Consider the following 17,734-nt stretch of genomic DNA (forward strand, 5'->3'; position numbering starts at 1 on the left):
ACATGTACTCTGTGTTACCTGAAGATATGAATGTGGGGTTTCTGTATGGAAGTGAATCTCTGAGTACCTGGAGCCAAGCACCTGTAATTCATCGTCTTCATTTAAAGAGCAAGATTGATCACCAGTTTTAAAACTTTATCGTGGAAATTGCAGCCATGAATTTGACTTCAGGATTGAAAATACTGAACACTCTACTGGGAGCCATTATAGTGAATACTGTTCAAAATATGTAACAAACACGCCTCCCTAAAAGAATGCTGCACATCTTTGAAGAGATCACATACAGTAAGTACATATTGTACACAAAAACAGCATTCCAGATTCTTTGTCTGTTGGATTTTTTTCCTTTTTAAAGCGTGTTAATTCCTGAATGCCTCCTGAGTCCCCCTACGTCCTTCCTGGCCTCAGCTGACATAATCCACACAGCTCCGTTATGTCTAAGCCTATCAGTGGTGTCAAAAGTACACAAATTTGTTACGTAAGTAGAGGTATAGGTACTGCAGTTTAAAAACACTCGTAAAACTTGAAGTATCAACTTGACCTCTTTACTCAAGGAAAAGTGAAAAAGTATGTGCTCCAAAAACTACTTAAAGTATAAAAGTATAAAGTAACCTTAAAAAAAAAAAACAGCCAGATGCCACTATATGAATTGAAATAATATTAGAGATTTTTTAGAATAAAAAGCTTGCAGATGTGCATAATCAAAAAATAACAGAAATACAATTATAGAGCATTCAGTATTGTAAGAAAGCCCACACTGTTTCTGAATAAATACATTATTGTATGAGTTAAGTTCTGTTTCGTTTACGTCTCTTTCCTTGTAAGTGTGAAATGTCCCATGCTCCTGAATGCCCCATAGCTAACTGACGCTATAAATGTGAACGCATCACACTGGTCTGTGAACGCTGTGCTGTGTACAGTAGATGCGCATTTGATTTTCTGCTTAAGACAAAGCTTTGCAGTTTCAAAACTCCCATCGGCTATCACTGTGTATTGTTATGTGTGAATAACAAGACTACAACAAATAGAGAGATGGCAAAAGTACTCACTTTCCGTACTTAAGTAAAAGTACAGATACTTGTGTTAAAAAATACTCTGGTAAAAGTGGAAGTACTGATTAAACTTCTTTACTCAAGTAAAAGTAACAAAGTACAGGCTTGTAAATTTACTTAAAGTATAAAAGTAAAAGTAGAAACCACTTTTTTCATGCCGTTGCCTACATTTTAAATGGATGTCTGCCAATAGGACTAGATCTCCGTTGTGTTCATTTTCAATCATCTCGTCGTCCATACTACTATGCTAACGCCACCGCCACCAAGCTGCAATGATTTGCCGAGAATGAATACCGCCGAATCTGTCGATTCATCTTGTAGTGGTGCGTCAAATGCAACGTATTTCCCATCCAATTAGATTGAATTTGGTATTGATGACGTGAAAAATAATAACGGTAACTCCATTGAAATGATTCAAAACTAAAGTAACGAGCCAATTTTTTAAAATGTAAGTAGTAGAAAGTACAGATATTTGTGTAAAAATGTAAGGAGTAGAAGTAAAAAGTCGCCATAAAAATAAGTAGTAAAGTAAAGTAAAAATATCAGAAAAATCTACTTGAGTACAGTAACGAAGTATTTGTACTTCGTTACTTCCCATCTCTGGCCATGGTCTATTATGTGTAGTGACTGTTCAGGTCCCTAGGATGGTTACCGCATTTACACTACCCTTTATAAACCGTGCCGAGACCGAGCCGAGCACAGTAACCGAGATAACTGTTAAGCGTAAATGTAACGCAATTGAACTGGACTGTGCCTGACACAACTGAATCATGCTCAATCTAGTACTAGTTCAACCATAGGACTCGGCACGGTTCATCTGTGGCTCGGTTCACTGATAACAAAGAGTGCATGAGCAGACCGCGTTATCTCCTATTTACAGTCAGCTGACTCATTTTCACAGATCTCTTCACCTGTTCACAACAAGAACTTCTTCTCAGCCTATTAATAATGAATTGCACCAAAAGAGCATGGTGCGACCAGGGATGATGCAGAGACTGAGACTCCCATTGAAATTTGGGCTGAGGACGCAATCCAGGCACATAAGCTCCTGAATGTTGCGGGCGCTGCCATTTTTGTTTGCATAATTTCTGCCTTGAGAGCTGTAGTATCGTGGAAAGGAGGTGAGAACCTGTGTAAGGGTGAGGTGTAATTGGTCATGATAACAAAGCTCGGCATGGTTAACCGATCCAACTTCGGTCCCAGCTCTGCACGGAGGGGTAGTGTAAATGGAGAATATGTGTCCCCCCGAACACCAAACTTCATTTAGGATGTTGGTTTTCATGAGAAATCTGTCATAGTCTTAATTTAGGCAAGAAATAGTTGTTGAAAACTGGGCTGTTTTTGGTAAGTTTGATTTGATCCCACTTTAATCCAATAATAGAAGTTGAAAAGACATTGAAAGTTGGGATTTTTACATCTTTTCAATTATCTGAAAATTACAGCTTTACACCTTTCACTTTTATACCAAATGTAGACATCATTTTGACGTAAATAATCTCGTCTTTTTTATGTCTTTTCAACCAATTTTTGCTCAGTGGGTTAGGTTTTAGCTATAGTGAATCTTTAAAAGACCTATTTTATTTTATAGAACCCACAAATATAGCTGTTCCAAACTATCAATATCACATCCTCTTTCTGCTCCAGGCTGTCACTTATAATGTTGGCTGATAATGCTTTAATCAGGTTCATAATTTCTTTAATTATGAGGATTATTTTGACATTCCTTTGTGGGGAAGCAAGGCAAACTTCACCTCACATGATGGGCTATTTTTTAACAGTTCTTCAGGGCAAAACCAGACACTGCATTTGCCAATTTTTTCACTTCTGGAGGAGATGGAATGGTGATAACTCGTTTCAAAAAGCACCGCCGCCTGCAACACAAACACAGTTTGTAAATTTGTTACTGCTGTTTCAAAAGAAATCACCATTCAGTGTTAAAATCAATTAATGTTGAAGTTATTTCATGTGAGTATCTGTATAGATCTCATAGAATACTGTACCAAATGTCAGGAAAAGGGAAGCTTTCAGTGATGTAAGTGAAGAACTGGCAGTTAGGGTTTTGAGTGCATGTCTGTTGGCAGTCATCTGCATTACGTACAACCTCAGAGCGAAAATCAGAACCAAAGAAATCCACTCCTTCATAAGTCAGTCTGAGCCAGCCTGTCAACGATATTGATTCTCATAATTTTGCCATGTATCATGCCTAGAAAGTATCAATGCTATACAAAGCAGATCCTGATCTACTAAAACATGACTTGATAGCCCCCATGGATTGAGATTATATCTTGTTTCCTGTTCTAGACTTAGACTTAGACAATCTTTATAATCTTTTTTGTCAAAAGGACATTTCGTTTTGTACTGCTCTCATGACATTTCCATTTCTTAAATTGCAGCTGTGATCAAACGTATGCTATGTGGTTAGCATTATTACATTCTGTGCTTACTTGTAATATAAGAAGAGAGTGATTGTCTGTATTGAGCTTTGGATTCAAACCTCGGATCAATACCATACAGTTTGATATGACCAGATAAGAGTATTTGTCTGGAGTGGATGGATGTGTCACAAGGGTGGATGTAAGAGAACTTGTATGTGTGTGTTCATAACTAACAGAGTGTGCATATAAGGAATGTTTATGGCAAAAAGGGTTCTTTTCTATTGGGTTGACTTTCTTTGGAAGGGACAGTTTTTCCTTACACTGCTCATAGTCTGTCAAGGTGCACAAAACAAAACTTTCAGGAATGATGTTCTGCTCAAATTTCCACATATCTTCGTATATATATATATATATATATATACTGTATATATATTTCCCTTTCTACCAAGTGATCACTGCAGCATCTGCATCCCAGTAGAATTCATCTGTTGATCTCTCGATATTCATATCACTCATAAACAAGAACCAAATACTTAAAATCCCCTACTTACAGTATGCTATTGCTTTAAGTATGGGAATGTTATATATGTATTGTGCTGTAATATCCTGTAGAATAAATGATGTAATAAATAATAATGCAGTAAGAACCGCAAATTGTAAGTTTCAGTCAGGGCTTGCCAATAAATTATAGGGAAAGGGTTTAACAAACTTGAAAACTGAAATCAACAGCTATTAAGATTGCTTTTCTGAAAAATTAGTCAGGTTATATTTTAATCTGTGATATTCTTGTAACAGTGTGTTCAGTTTGCGTGTTGATTGCTGGTACATACTCTCATCAATCCGACAGAAACGTGATGGAATCCCTGATGTGACGCCTCTTTTTGACTGGACCACAAGGCTGTTTGGGTTGTTCTTCAAAATACATCCAAAGTTATTACTGTGGAAACAAAAAGAATGTGCAAACATAATTTTTTGATAACATAACAGAAAGAACACATTCTGCCAATCAAGCCAGTTAAGACAGTAACGCTAATGTATCATCTAAAAATCAATCTGTCCCTTACACAATATACACAATATGCATTACCTGCTAAAGGAAAAGTAAGTGCACAGAGGCTGGACCGAACACAGGAATTGACAGTATTCAGGGGAAACAGCCTTAAGCTCCAAGAAGTCATTGCCTGGAAAGTCGGTGTCTTGAAACAGTTGGGTCTGACATGCTGCAAAATACATATACAGAACAATAAGCAAAAAGGCATGATGGTGGGAATTGAAGTTATGACACCAGTTATAAATTTACCAGAGCCAATTTGTTGAGTCAGTTGCGGTTTTCTGGAGAATCCAGATATGACTCCAGGCTTTCTTTCTATTGCTGGGATCCTTGGGACATTAAAGCTGAATTTAAGGAAACATCTGTACCTAGAATAGAACGGATAAAAAAAAAAAAAAATAAGTTTTACACTTTTTGAGCTAATAGTTTCATGCCACATGTATTTAAACATCCAGCCATCTATTCTCCATCACGCATATCCCAGCTAGATGCCTATCTCCAGCTTTCAATGGGTGAGGGGCAGGATACTCCCTGAACGGTCGCAAGTTGATCACAGAGACAAACAGGACAAACAACTTTTCACGTACACACCTAGGGAGAATTTAGAGAAGCCAAAGAACCTAACTGTCATGTTTTTGGACTGTGGGAGGAAGCCAGGGTACCCGGAGAGAACCCACACATGCACAGGGAGAACATGCAAACTCCATGCAGAAAGACCCCAGGCAGGGAATCAAACCCAGAACCTTCTTGCTGCAAAGCAGCAGTGCTACTGACTGCGCCACTGAGCAGCCCACTGTATTTAAACATATCTAATAAATTAAAGTCCCTAAGAAAGAAATGCATGTATCTTTTCACTGTTTATCTTTTATATAAATTGTATGTTTTGCCAGGAAAACAAAACTTAAATATAACACATAAAAAAGAGTAGTTTTGTGGACCTTTGTAACAGCAGTAAAGAGACACCTGAATTACTCTGGACCCCACCCATCTATCCATCTCTTACTCTATCTTAGTAACCCTTATTATTAAAACACCAATATATAGTACCCTTGCTGTTCTTCTTCAGGCAAGAACTGAATCTTAATGAGGGGAGCAATGTTTTTTTTCCCAGTTGTGAATGATAATCTCAAACCAAGAGCAAGAAATACATCTAAACCCCAAAAAAAGATTATGTACATAATTAACACAAAAGAGTTTTGACTTTTTGCCGAGAATAAAGAAGCCGCTTATTCTTTGGACATACCAGGATTATAAAGCCTTAAAATCCCCTTAGGTTGTCTCATGATCACCAAACAATGCTTGAAATTTCCTTAAAACTCTTGGAAATTCCATACGTGTAAAGAGCTGGCAAAATTTTCCAGCCAACAGCAACTGCTGAATATGAAAATTGGTCTGCCACTGCATGTGCATTGCCCCGAACCTGCAATTGATGTGGCTGGTCAATCACCACTGCCAATCCAGTTTTAGGGCTCAAATTAAGTAGAGCTCTAACTTGCATATGTCCAGGATTTCTTCCAAGTAGAAGAAAGTCAAATTCTCCTTTTCTGTTGCCATTTGGCCAAAAGCAAACACATCAGAGTTCTTCAGAACTTTCTGTCTCATACTTTCCTAGTGCTGAGCTGCAGTTTAGGTTAAACACATTCTGCTAGTTAATATATTTGCATGCTTTTTAATAATTTTTTTTTCATTTTTTTAAATTGTATTACTTGTGAATGATTACATCATTGACAAAAAACTGAATTTTCTCTTGACGTTTAATCCGCAAATTTATTTTGTTTATATGAATCAAAATTAGAACCAAAAATCTTAAAACTTCATTTGTTTTTGTTATAAATAAAGCATCATATAATTCACAATTACCTGATATCTGACTGCGGGAAGTCTCCTGTTATAAAGGTATAGAACTGACAGCGGGGATCCCCAGTGCAAAGTCTCTGACACTCTTCCAGGTTGGCTGTGAATAAGTTTGTGTAGTCTGCTCCAAAGAAGTCCACATTCCTAAACACCTGTCGAAGACAAGGCGCTGAAACACAGAGAACAGAATGATAGTCAAAGAAAGCATTGAATAATACGAGCAGCAGGAGGAAAAAAAACAAGGGAAACTGTAGCAATGTTTTCATGTTGCTAAAACTGATTAATTTACAGTTACTTTGATAGAATTTAATCAAAATCAAACATACAATAAATGTATAAGATATATTATTTAGAATATAATAGTCAATGATTCAATTAGCGATTAGAAATATCTGTGTCAACCTACTTGGGTTTGGATTGCAGGGTTTGAGAGAGTAGCCAGAAGTGACACCTTGAAGTGGTATTTGAGATTCAGGCTTACCAGAAGAACTTGATTTAAGGTAGCATTGGAAGTTGCTGAAAAGATGGAATTTTCACCATATTTAATAAAAAAAAAAATCTTAATTAATAAGTCTTTTCTTTTTAAATCTATGAAATATATAGTTTTGTTTTCAGTATCTATCTCTCCTACCCTGTGGACCTGTCTGCCCGATTGAAGCTGAAGAAGAGGCACGAGGGTTCCTGGGTGCACAGCTGCTGACAGTGTTCCACAGATGGAGAGAACAGGAAAGTAATGTCTGATCCAGGAAAATCCACATTCTCCAAAAACCCTGGAATGCATTCTAAGGAAATCAAGATTCTTAAATGTGAAGATAGAAAGTGGCACACAGGTGAAAGGAGGACATCCCTGTGCTGTTAAATGTGCCAGGCATGTCGTCAGATTATACAGAGAGCAATGTGTGTGTATTACCTTGACAGAAGGAAAGGTGGCCTATCAACAGCATGTATGCTAAAAAATAGCTCACCATATTGTATCACTGATGTTCCTCAGAGAAATGAGACTGCTAAATATGAGCCAGGGGTAAATAGTCAAATGCAATTAGGACAAAGGGCAGATCACAGAATCTGCTATTTATTGCAAAAGGTATAAACAATCCCTTTTTTGTTTAATAGTGAGTCAATGAGGTCCAAACCAAACGTGTGTTATGTAATCATTTTCAAATGGAAACAAAGTTTGTTTAACTATAATATAGTTAATAATCTATCATTTGCTCACAAGCTTAACATTTTAGCTTAACAGCTCTACAGTAGGCAAAACCAAATAACACTGTGTGACAATGACCTCTGTTATCAGTTTGAAAAGGACAGGATGACATGACATGTCAGAGAGGTGCTGCAAGTTTTTAAGCAGGCAGAGGTGATAGACTGGGAAGCTTCATTCTATTATACTGTTTTATAAAATGTTATCATTGACAGCTGAACTTTATTGATCTCAAATTGGAGAAATTTACCTCTGCATTTAACCCATCCCTTAGGGGAGCAGTGGGCTGCCATTATGCAGAGTTAAGGGTCTTTGCTCAGAGACCCAGGGTGGCAGTCTGTGAAAGTGGGAGAACCTAATTCCAAGTTAGCTTAGCAAAAGTTAAAGTTACGAAAGGAACCTTTGTTGTAGAAACGGCTGTTCTTGTGAGACCTAAGTAAAAATCCCACCATGCTGCTGGAGCCTAAGGTAACTGTTAGTATAAATCTACATGAAGTGGTGACACATTCAGGACAAACAGCCATACGCAAGAAAATCTGGTCAAATCCACCAATGCTGATATCATGTCATAAAGAAAATAGGGACTCAAAGATAAATATTTGTGAGTCCCTATTTAGTTAGTATTTATTATTATAAAAAAAAAAACTTGATTATCCAAAGTTTATCCCCACACACTGTCTACCAACTACATCCCTCACAGTTACGCAGTCTAAAACTAACACATGATGAATGCATAAAATAGGGAAACAATAATACAGTCACAAACTTAAAGAGCAATGCTAAACAAGATAACTTAAAGACAACAATGAATATTAACTCTGCTGATATTCCCTTCAGTCACATGCATGCTGTAATATGTTGTCTCCTAAGAAACAAAGTCTAAGAATAAGGTCTTGAGTTAAAATCCCTTTCCTAGATACATTTTTAAAGTCCAATCCATCAGGCCTAAAAACTTATTTTCCATGTTCTTTTTTCTTGATGAAACAAAACAATGTTTTTTGTTTTTTTTTAACTCCTAGATGGGCGTGCAGATGGGGCAGTGGTTAGTGCGCACAACTGATGGACGGAGGTCTTAGTCCTGGATGTGGCAGACCCAGGTTCAAATCTGACCTGTGGTCCTTTGCTGCATGTCTTATACCCCTTTCCTGTCAAAAAACGTGCTGTAAAAAATGATAATAAAATCTAAAACTCCAAGATGATTTGCTAGTTTTACTTTCTAACTTAGTTGAGATTGGGGCTGATCCAAATGGCAAAGGTTAGATCCTGTTTCCGGTTATTTATTCTTCATGGGACTCACTGAAAAATGTGGATCAGAATTTCTAATTCTCCATTTTACACTAAAGAAATGCACGGCTAAAACACATTTTCACTGTATTATGTATCAACTTACATTTTTTTTTGTATTGTTTATTATGGTGTAGTGTTGTTATGCTGTATAACTTTTGATTTTTCAAATTTAATTTCTGGTGTCGGAGTCACTTTCAAATATAAAGGTTGTTACAATGTGCATGGCCCTATTGAATATTCTTTTATAATGAACCGACAAAAACTTATACAAAATAAAAACAAAAACTAAAAGTACAATAGTTTGTTTTATTCCTTACATACAGAAAAAAAGAAAATCAGCAAATCTTAGTTTGAAGTCAACAGACAATTTATTTGACATACATATAAATGTTTTGATGGGTTAATCTTGGGATTTTTCTGCTCTTCTACAGTTTCTTAAGGTGAAACCAGACACAACATTGGCCAGTTTTTTAACTTTGGAAGGAGCTGGCATGGTGATCACTCTCTTCATGTAGCAACGGTGCCTATAACATAAAAACATCACATTTCACTGCTGTTGCCAAGTGATATAAATGTTACTGACAGTTGAATTTGCATGATTTCAGTGTATCATCCAGGTCTAAACACATTTTCTAACTAAAAATATTTTAAAGAAGGTAGAAATAATAAGTTCATACCGATGGCTGGGATGAAAGAAGCTTCCATTGTGGTAGGTGAAGAATTGGCAGTTAGGGTTCTCAGTGCATTTCTCCTGACAGTGTTCAGCACAGTTCACCACCTCCGAACTAATGTCAGATCCGCTAAAATCTACTCCTTTGTAAGTCAGCTTCGCCCAACCTGTCAGCAAAAATGTTCATGGTCAAATTATTGCAAGTTGCTGCAATCTACATGCTCAAAAATACATTTATTTTTCCCAGAGGTGAGACAATCGTTTATTTGAACTCTCGTTTCTCTGAAATTATATCACCGCAAACCTATATTAACGAATCTTTACCCCCTTCTCTAGGTTGGCACTGACATTAAATGTACATGAGAAAAATAAATGAGAATGAAGTGAACTGAAATGTTTTGTACTTCCAAAATTTCCAGTCAGATCAAACTGGTGAGGTTTGCTTTGTTGTTGTAATATTTGTATGCAAGGCAATTCACTTTGCCTAAAAGGAAAATTAAAAACATTGTTAAATTACTGCTGAGATTGCTTACCCTGTCCTGAATAAGTGAGATGACATGTGATATGAATTAGCACTATATCAATAAAATGAATTAGATTGATCTGATAAACCTTTCAACTAACCTCTGGTCCTGATTAAAACAAAAAACAAAAAAAAAAAACAGCTGCACCTGGTTTTGCTGAGCACAGCTGCAACTAAATTAAATAAAATACAACAAAACTAAGGTAGGTATTTTTTTTAAAGTGTAAACTACAAAAAAATTTAAATCTAAGTTGTTTTTATTTTAAAGGTATATTGGAGGATGTTCTTTTTCTGGGTTTATCATCAAAAATAAGCGGTCCTCCTAATTGTCAAACATTCTGGTGATATTCCAAATAAGTTAAAAGAACAATCAACTGGACTATGTTTCTAAAGTGGGCTGTTTTTTTTTTCTTTTTTTTTTACTTTTTTGGAATGACTATGACCTGGATGACTGAGAATCTTATATTTATGTTTACATATCCTATGTGCTCTTCTCTATTTTAACTGACAGAGGGGAAAAATTGCAACTCTTTTGCAAACAGCGAATTTAAACAGAGCATGCACAAGGAGAAATGGGCTCATGCATGCTGTACCACACGTTTAATAGGCATTCCCTCTCAGGAGCGGGTACAGGGTTTGCATGTGCGTTTTCTTTTTAAGTGGAGAGGGCGGCTCTTTTCAAAAATTTACGAAAATCCTCCACTATACATTCAACAATAAGTGCATTTCTTCTTAAATTAAGGAGCTAAGTGAGACACTTTGCCAATGGAATAAGATAATTTACATTTGAAATTAGAAATAAAAAAACAATTGCATTGTCTTATTTCAAGTGCATATTATCTAATGATCTTATTATAAGAGTAAAAATGCTCATTCCATTGGCAAATTATCTTATTTACGTACTCAGATTAAGGGTAAATACACCTAATTTAAGAATTTTTTGCTTATTTCTAGATCATTTTTTAAGTGTATTGCTAGTGGAAGAGTGCCCTGTATTGGATTTTGTGTTGTGCTACATACTCTCATCAATCTGACAGAGGTGTGTTGGGATTCCTGATGTGACACCAGTTTTTGTTTTTGCCACCATGCTGTTTGGATTGTTTTTCAAAAAACATCTGAAGTCAAGACTGTAGAAATAAAAAAAAAAAAATACATTTATGATTGAATAACATTTAACGTTAATGATAATGCATTTACAAACCAATATGTATTGTTTAGCACTCAGACAGTGACATACCCGCTGAAAGAGAAGTATGTACACTGTGGATGGACAGAACAGAGAAACTGACAATGTTCTGGAGAAACAGCCTTCAATTCCATAAAATCACTTCCTCTGAAGTCGGTGTCTGAAAAAAGTTGGCTCTGACATACTGCATCAGACACAAACAAGGTTATAAAGGAAGCAAAAATCGTCAAACACAATGAGACGCTGAGACGCTGCAGATGTTTGCATACCTGTGTCAAACTGTTGAGACAGTTGCGATTTTTTGGAGAATCCAGATAGGACTCCAGCCTTCAATACTATAACAGAGGGCCTTGGCACATTCCAGCTGAATTTAAGGTGGCACTTATACCTAGAACATCAAAGTTTTAGAAAGACAGAGCCTTGAAAAGTTCAGTTTAGGCAAATCGACGTGAAGTTTTCTAGAAGACGTTTCTCCTATCATCCAAGAGGCTTCTTCAGCTCTAACTAATAATGGGGAGCACTGAGATTATAGTGCTCCCCAGGTTTAACAGAGAATTAGGGGGGGAAAAAAACAAAAGGTGGCTCTATAGAATATAACATCCAATCTTCACTCTTATGGTAACGTTGAAAAGGTCGGTCAAGGGAGTTTGGTCGTCTGGTCGTCTGGTCCACATGTATCGTGTCAGCTTTGGAGAAAAGTTTCTGCCCTTTCCTTTGAATTATTTCAGTTTGAACCATAGACCTGGCTTCAATATTTTCAAAACCAGCAACAAAAATATAATTCCACTTGTTTCCACATACTTTAACATACTATGGCATGTATTTATTGAGTTGCATGCTGTTCTACACTAAGTATTTTCTCTTCACTCTGTCTTTATATCATAAAATAAAAGAAAACTACTGAAATTCACTAAAATCAATATTGTATGCAACAAATAATAAATCAATTGCTTTAAACTTGACTTGATTTTTATTTTTAACAAATCTATTTTTACCTTTAAAATAACATTATCTGAGAATTGGAAATTCAGAAACTGGATTCATATTTCATTTAGATTTTTTGAGCAAAGTCATAAAAAACTTCTCATATAGAAAAAAAGTTAAAGGTACAGTACATTAAAAGTTATTTTAACAATGGAAAACAATAATGGTCTGCTCAGTGTTGCAGTGAATAGCAGTGCTGCCTTGCAGCAAGACCGTTCCATGTTTGGTTCCCAGCCTGGGATCTTTCTGCATGGAGTTTGCATGTTCTCCTTGTGCATTTTTGGGTTCTCTCTGGATACTCCAGCTTCCTCCACAGTCCATAAACATGACTGCAAGGTTAATTGGATTCTCTAAATTCTCCTTAGGTCCGTAGACAGCTAGAGATAAGTACCAGCATCCCTCCATCTGACAGAAAATCGATGGATGGATGGAAAACAATAAAATATTAAACTTTAAAAGAATTCCAATGCAAGGAAATTTTCATAAAATGCATTCTAACTGGAGTCACTAGAACAAAAAAAAAAAAAAGAGAAAACAGAGGGAACAAAAACCATCTCTTTATAAGAAAGTGTGTTAAGAGTAAAAGTTAAAAACACTTTTGAAAAAGACTTTTTATCATGTAAAGAAATTTACATTACACTCCAAGGTTTTGTTCTCGATAAAATACAAAAAGAATATTCAAAAGAAGTTATGGCACAATTTACAGACTCAGGTATTTTTTACATGCTTAAGGAAAAAACTTTTAACGTTCTGAGAAAAGACCCAGGTAACACAAAATGTCAGTAGCATTTGTGATTTACCTGATGTCCAAGGTTGTAAAGTTCCCGGTTACAAAAGTAAAGTACTGACACACTGGATCTTCTGTGCAGACTCTCTGACATTCTTCAAAATTAACAGTGAAAAATGTTCTGTAATCTCCACCATGGAAGTCCAAATTCTCAAAGATCTGTGGGAAGCAAGGTTCTGGAACATTGGTAACAAAAACATGGTCACTGAACATTTCAGAGACGTAGACATGTAAAGATTCTCTAACTAATATAAATCTATTTAGGTTTAGGTTCAGTAACACAAAAAAGAAAAACAAAGTTTTTTCACAAGTCATTTTCACAATTTTTCCACACATTGCAGAAACGATCAAAATAAAATCAAGAAGCAGCATTTTAGAGGTGCCTCTCTCTTGCATGTTTGGGATAAATTCTACAGTTTTTCTATAATGTAAAGCAGCAACATAAAAAAGCTATATATCAGGCAAATTTATTTCAACTATAATATCGCAAAAGTGAGCTCTAGAAATGTGAGTGTACCTACTTGAGTCCAGATTGCAGGGTTTAAGAGAATAGCCAGAAGTAACGCCCAGCAGCAAAACTTGAGATCGTGGGTGTCCAGAAGAGCTTGATTTAAGGAAGCATTGAAACGTCCTGAAAAACAGAGGAGTAAAACATATGTATAAACACTATTTTAATATTAGATTTTGTACAGTGTCTCCATAATCAGTATTATTAATATTATTGATGTCCCTCATACCCCAGAGATTTGTCTGGCCGATTGAAGCTGAAGAAGAGGCAGGATGGGTGCTGGGTGCAGAGCTCTTGACAATGCTGTGCAGATGGGGAATACAGATTTGCTATGTCGGAGCCAGGAAAATCCACATTCTCTAGAAAACCTCGAATACATGCTGAGGGAATATGGAAAGGATTCTTACAAGTAGAAAACGAAGACGAATAATACAAACCATTCAAGAGAAAAGTTTATATCTATAAAAAGCACTTCTACATGCAAAGTGTGTAATATTACCTTGGCTGATGTAAAGGCTGCTTACTAACAACATGCACGCTGAAACAAAATAGGACTCCATCTTCATCTGCAGATGGTGAAGAGAAAAAAATCAGACAGCTATATCTGAGCAATGGTTAGATAACAGCTTTAATAAATACAGGTTGATCAAAGGGCAGTTTTGCAACCCTCATTGACTGCGAAGTAAAAAAAAAAAAAAAAGAAAGAAAAAAGCTCCACAATGTGCAGCAAATTACATAAAAGAAAAACTAACTAACCAAGTAAAAGTGTGCAATAATAATAAATGTATCTAAGCTATCATATATACATCCAACATGTACTGCTAAAAAAATGCCGACTTATATGACCACATATTCAGTTACAGGTCATATTAACCTTGTTTTTTTAAACAAGATGACATGACACTACAACGATTGGCAGGTTGCCATCCAGTGAATTAGCCAAAAAAACAAATCAAAGCATTTTTAAAAGTCTTTTAAAATGTATTAAAATGTTTATTATACATTTTTAAATGGGAATAAAGCTTTATTTTGCAATACAGATGTGTCAAAGCTTCCAGTAATAATATTTGTCTATCATATTTCACTTGCTGACAAGCTTTATTGAGATGCAGGTTTAAAACAGCAGGACTTGGCACAGCTGCTCACCCTCAAGCCCAAGCAGGGACCCCCACCCAAGGGCAGGCCACCCCATAGACCCCAGACCCCCCCAGGCGAAAGACTATGCACCCAGCCTCCAGAAGTCCCATCCCGGGGCTCCCAATGCTTCCCCTAGTTGGAGCAACCCGCCTTACATCTGACTCTTGTAGCAACCCTCCCCAGTTAGCCTCCTGACCCCAGAGGCGCCTCGAAATCAGCCCCAGTACACCACCGCACCGTGGTGGTGTCCAGAGAGATTGATTTAGTGATGAAACAGGCTCATAAAATATAACAGAATGTCTTTTTACCTGTAAATATTTAGACTGGTTTTGTTATTCCAGGTCATGAGGATAGTTTTCTCTGTGATACATAAGCCAGTGAAGATGACACAGCGAGAATCATTGTCTAAGGTGACATCATCTAGTTACCCACTAAAGGGACTGATGGAGAGGGTGGAATATTAACACTTTGACAGATCCCCACATACCAGACACCAGAGATTCTGTACAGGCGTGCACAACCACAGTGCAGGTATATAGTCATCTGGTGCATTACTTGAACATTGCAAGCAGATATCAGACTGTGCAAAATGCTTCTTCAACATCCGTTGATCTGGGTAGTGTACTCTATGAAGGATTTTGCATTGTAAATTGGGATTTCTGGTCGTGTCAATGGTTCTCTGACAGATTTTCTGTCAGGAAAAATCTGTTGCTTTGGCCCTGGTTCATGCCTGGTTCCAGTTCTTGTACATTCTCCACCAGGGGGCTTCATCTGCTGGGCTGGGCATGCCACAACTTCCTCAAAGGTTCAACAAGTGCATCAGTCTAAATCAAATGGCAGCATAACAGGAGCAGGAAGCCAGTCGCTCAGTGTTAACTGTCAACTGCTAAATGTCAAACTTTCTCTCCAGTATTCTTTTGAGCATTTTCCTGGTTATTTTCCTGAATCAACCAGATCATCTCACCTGAGGCAAGGCAAGGCAAGGCAAGGCAAATGTATTTGTATAGCACAATTCAGTACAAAGACAATTCAAAGTGCTTTACATGATTAAAATATAGGAAAATAAAACAGAATCAAAGCAAGTAGGGAAAAATAAAATAAAATAAAAAATGCAGAAAGAAAAAAGAATATTAAAAATAATTGGACTAAACAAATGTGTTTTTAGTCTTGATTTAAAGGAACTCAGGCTTTCTGCACTTTTACAGTTTTCTGGAAGTTTGTTCCAGATAAGTGGAGCACAGGAACTAAATGCTGCTTCTCCATGTTTAGTTCTGGTTCTAGGTATGCAGAGCAGGCTGGAGCCAGAAGACCCGAGTGGTCTGGAGGGTTGAGGACTTAGCAACCTTTTTTCTCTCATTCTCTAAAAGTATTATCCAGTTCCAGTTCCTCCATGTATGCTCAAATGTCAAGGCACTTCTGCTCAGCTTGGCAATGCCACCTGGATCCCATTTTCATGATTGGATTACTTTCTACAGACCAGACTATGTTTGACCTCTGCAGTTCTCAATACCTTTCCATAGATTGTTCTGTGAACACATGTGTTAGGACAACAACTGAAAGTGTTAATTAAGCTCAATGTATGGTCAAACAGAAAACTCTGCACATTTGGAATAAATTCACCACAACTACTATTCAAAAAATAGGAATTTATTAAAAGAAAATTAACTCCAAGTCAAACATATTTCAGTTAAAAAACAGTGATTCACCTGGTGAAACTAAAACCTAGCTGCTACTGCATTATAATGCAATTAGATCCACATTCGGTATAATTTTATGTTTGACAACCAAAGTTTATTTTGAAGAATTTGGAATGAAGTCGAATCAACTTTTAACTATTTCAGAGTTATTTGAATGTGTTCAAATCTATTTACAATGCAAACCCAAAAGGTTAAATACAACATTTGGTAAAATATTTTATTGAATTATTTTCTTAATAAAAAATAAAAAGCTTTTAGTTGTAGTATTCCTAACCATCTGTGATTAAGCTAATAGCTGGCAGACATTAGGTGACTCACCTTGAATTACTCTTTGGCCAGTTTTTTGGTAATAAGATGTGATGAACATATGAGGGAACAGATAAACATTGTATTAGTGATTAAACTCTAAATCAAATAATATTTCTTTAGCCATATAAACAGCTGCTGACATGTTTTGAGCTGTTATAAACAACAGTCACCGTCAGCTTTTTGTTAGCCGTAAACAAACGTAAACATCCAAAATAATCCACATTATCAAAAAACCCAAATTGTTAAGCTCAAACATATTTTCTTACCTTTTGCCAGACCTGTATTGAAGAAGGTTGAGTTTTCTTCAGTTTTCAGCATCTTAGCATGTCAAGCCTGCAGCATGGAAAATATGTCCTTTGTTCAGATCCCCCACTCCTCCAGTCTCGTGCATCTAAAGTTTCTTGCAAACTCGAAGGGAAGTGTTGCAGAGCAATCTGTCTTTGAAGCAATATAGTTCTGAGATGAGCAACCAGGTCCAGTTAGCCTTTGAGCAACCTGCAGATTCTGGTTCATGTGGCCTACCTAACATTCATTCATGGGGTCTCTCTCAATGTGGCTGACCTCAAAGAGAGTCTTTGAATTGATTTATTTGTCCCAAAGCATAATGGGGAGCAGAATCACCTGCCGCTGTGGGAGTGTCTGGGAGAGAAGATGAGGTTTGCAGCATCTTGGAGATTGATGATGAAGAGCACAAATTAACCTTCCTCCATCAACTATCAGTTAATATCAGCATGGACAATGATCCCCAATGATATAAGATCTACCATACCTGGATAGATTAAAAGATCCCAAGGCAAAAGATGCAAAGGGGCCCAGAGAAAATCCAGCATACTCACAGCAGGGTGTAAAATACTGGCAGGAAATTAATACATAGTATGTTACACAAACATCTGTGCAGTACTTCAGGAGAGCCCCAGCTCAGATTGGGAGCCGCCTTCCAAGGTGGTGGAGAATGAGAGAGCTAACATCCTGAGGGATCTTAGATGCCAACAGACAATGGTAGATCTGGGCCTCTAGTGCTCAAGGTCTGCTCCTGTGCTGTTTGCTTTCACAGCTTAACTGTAACTGTTTCTGTGTTTGTTTTCTGTACAATAGATAGGACCAAACAGGAGC

At 36.8% G+C, this 17,734-nt stretch overlaps 2 protein-coding genes across 2 annotated transcripts; both read right to left on the reverse strand.

Moving 5' to 3' along the window:
• Window positions 1–6,334: 6,334 nt before the first annotated feature.
• Window positions 6,335–8,662, reverse strand: LOC107092603 (coagulation factor XI-like). Its single transcript, XM_015387167.1, has 4 exons — window positions 8,644–8,662; window positions 6,973–7,114; window positions 6,739–6,848; window positions 6,335–6,501 (listed from the first exon to the last, which is right to left on the reverse strand). The coding sequence occupies exons 1-4, from the start codon at window positions 8,660–8,662 to the stop codon at window positions 6,335–6,337; spliced, it is 438 nt and encodes a 145-aa protein (XP_015242653.1).
• Window positions 8,663–9,220: 558 nt separating this feature from the next.
• LOC107092604 (coagulation factor XI-like) lies at window positions 9,221–14,041 on the reverse strand. Its single transcript, XM_015387168.1, has 9 exons — window positions 13,978–14,041; window positions 13,708–13,858; window positions 13,492–13,601; window positions 12,984–13,146; window positions 11,469–11,587; window positions 11,251–11,383; window positions 11,034–11,140; window positions 9,498–9,657; window positions 9,221–9,344 (listed from the first exon to the last, which is right to left on the reverse strand). The coding sequence occupies exons 1-9, from the start codon at window positions 14,036–14,038 to the stop codon at window positions 9,221–9,223; spliced, it is 1,128 nt and encodes a 375-aa protein (XP_015242654.1). The 5' UTR covers window positions 14,039–14,041.
• Between the last annotated feature and the right edge of the window lie 3,693 nt (window positions 14,042–17,734).

The sequence above is a fragment of the Cyprinodon variegatus genome, unplaced genomic scaffold (genome assembly GCF_000732505.1).
Source record: "Cyprinodon variegatus isolate N-32 unplaced genomic scaffold, C_variegatus-1.0 Scaffold387, whole genome shotgun sequence".
Lineage (NCBI taxonomy): Eukaryota > Metazoa > Chordata > Actinopteri > Cyprinodontiformes > Cyprinodontidae > Cyprinodon > Cyprinodon variegatus.

Bases quoted from the DNA above. Each gene is read 5' to 3' on its own strand.
- LOC107092603 (XM_015387167.1), bottom strand. The intron at 6,849-6,972 runs GTCCACAGGGTA...CCATCTTTTCAG, and splicing joins AGCTTCAATCGGGCAGACAG to CAACTTCCAATGCTACCTTA. The intron at 6,502-6,738 runs GTAGGTTGACAC...TCTGTGTTTCAG, and splicing joins ACCCTGCAATCCAAACCCAA to CGCCTTGTCTTCGACAGGTG.
- LOC107092604 (XM_015387168.1), bottom strand. From the start codon at position 14,038: ATGGAGTCCTATTTTGTTTCAGCGTGCATGTTGTTAGTAAGCAGCCTT. The intron at 13,859-13,977 runs GTAATATTACAC...ATATTCCCTCAG, and splicing joins CAGCCTTTACATCAGCCAAG to CATGTATTCGAGGTTTTCTA. The intron at 11,141-11,250 runs GTATGTCACTGT...TTATTTCTACAG, and splicing joins ACATACTTCTCTTTCAGCGG to TCTTGACTTCAGATGTTTTT.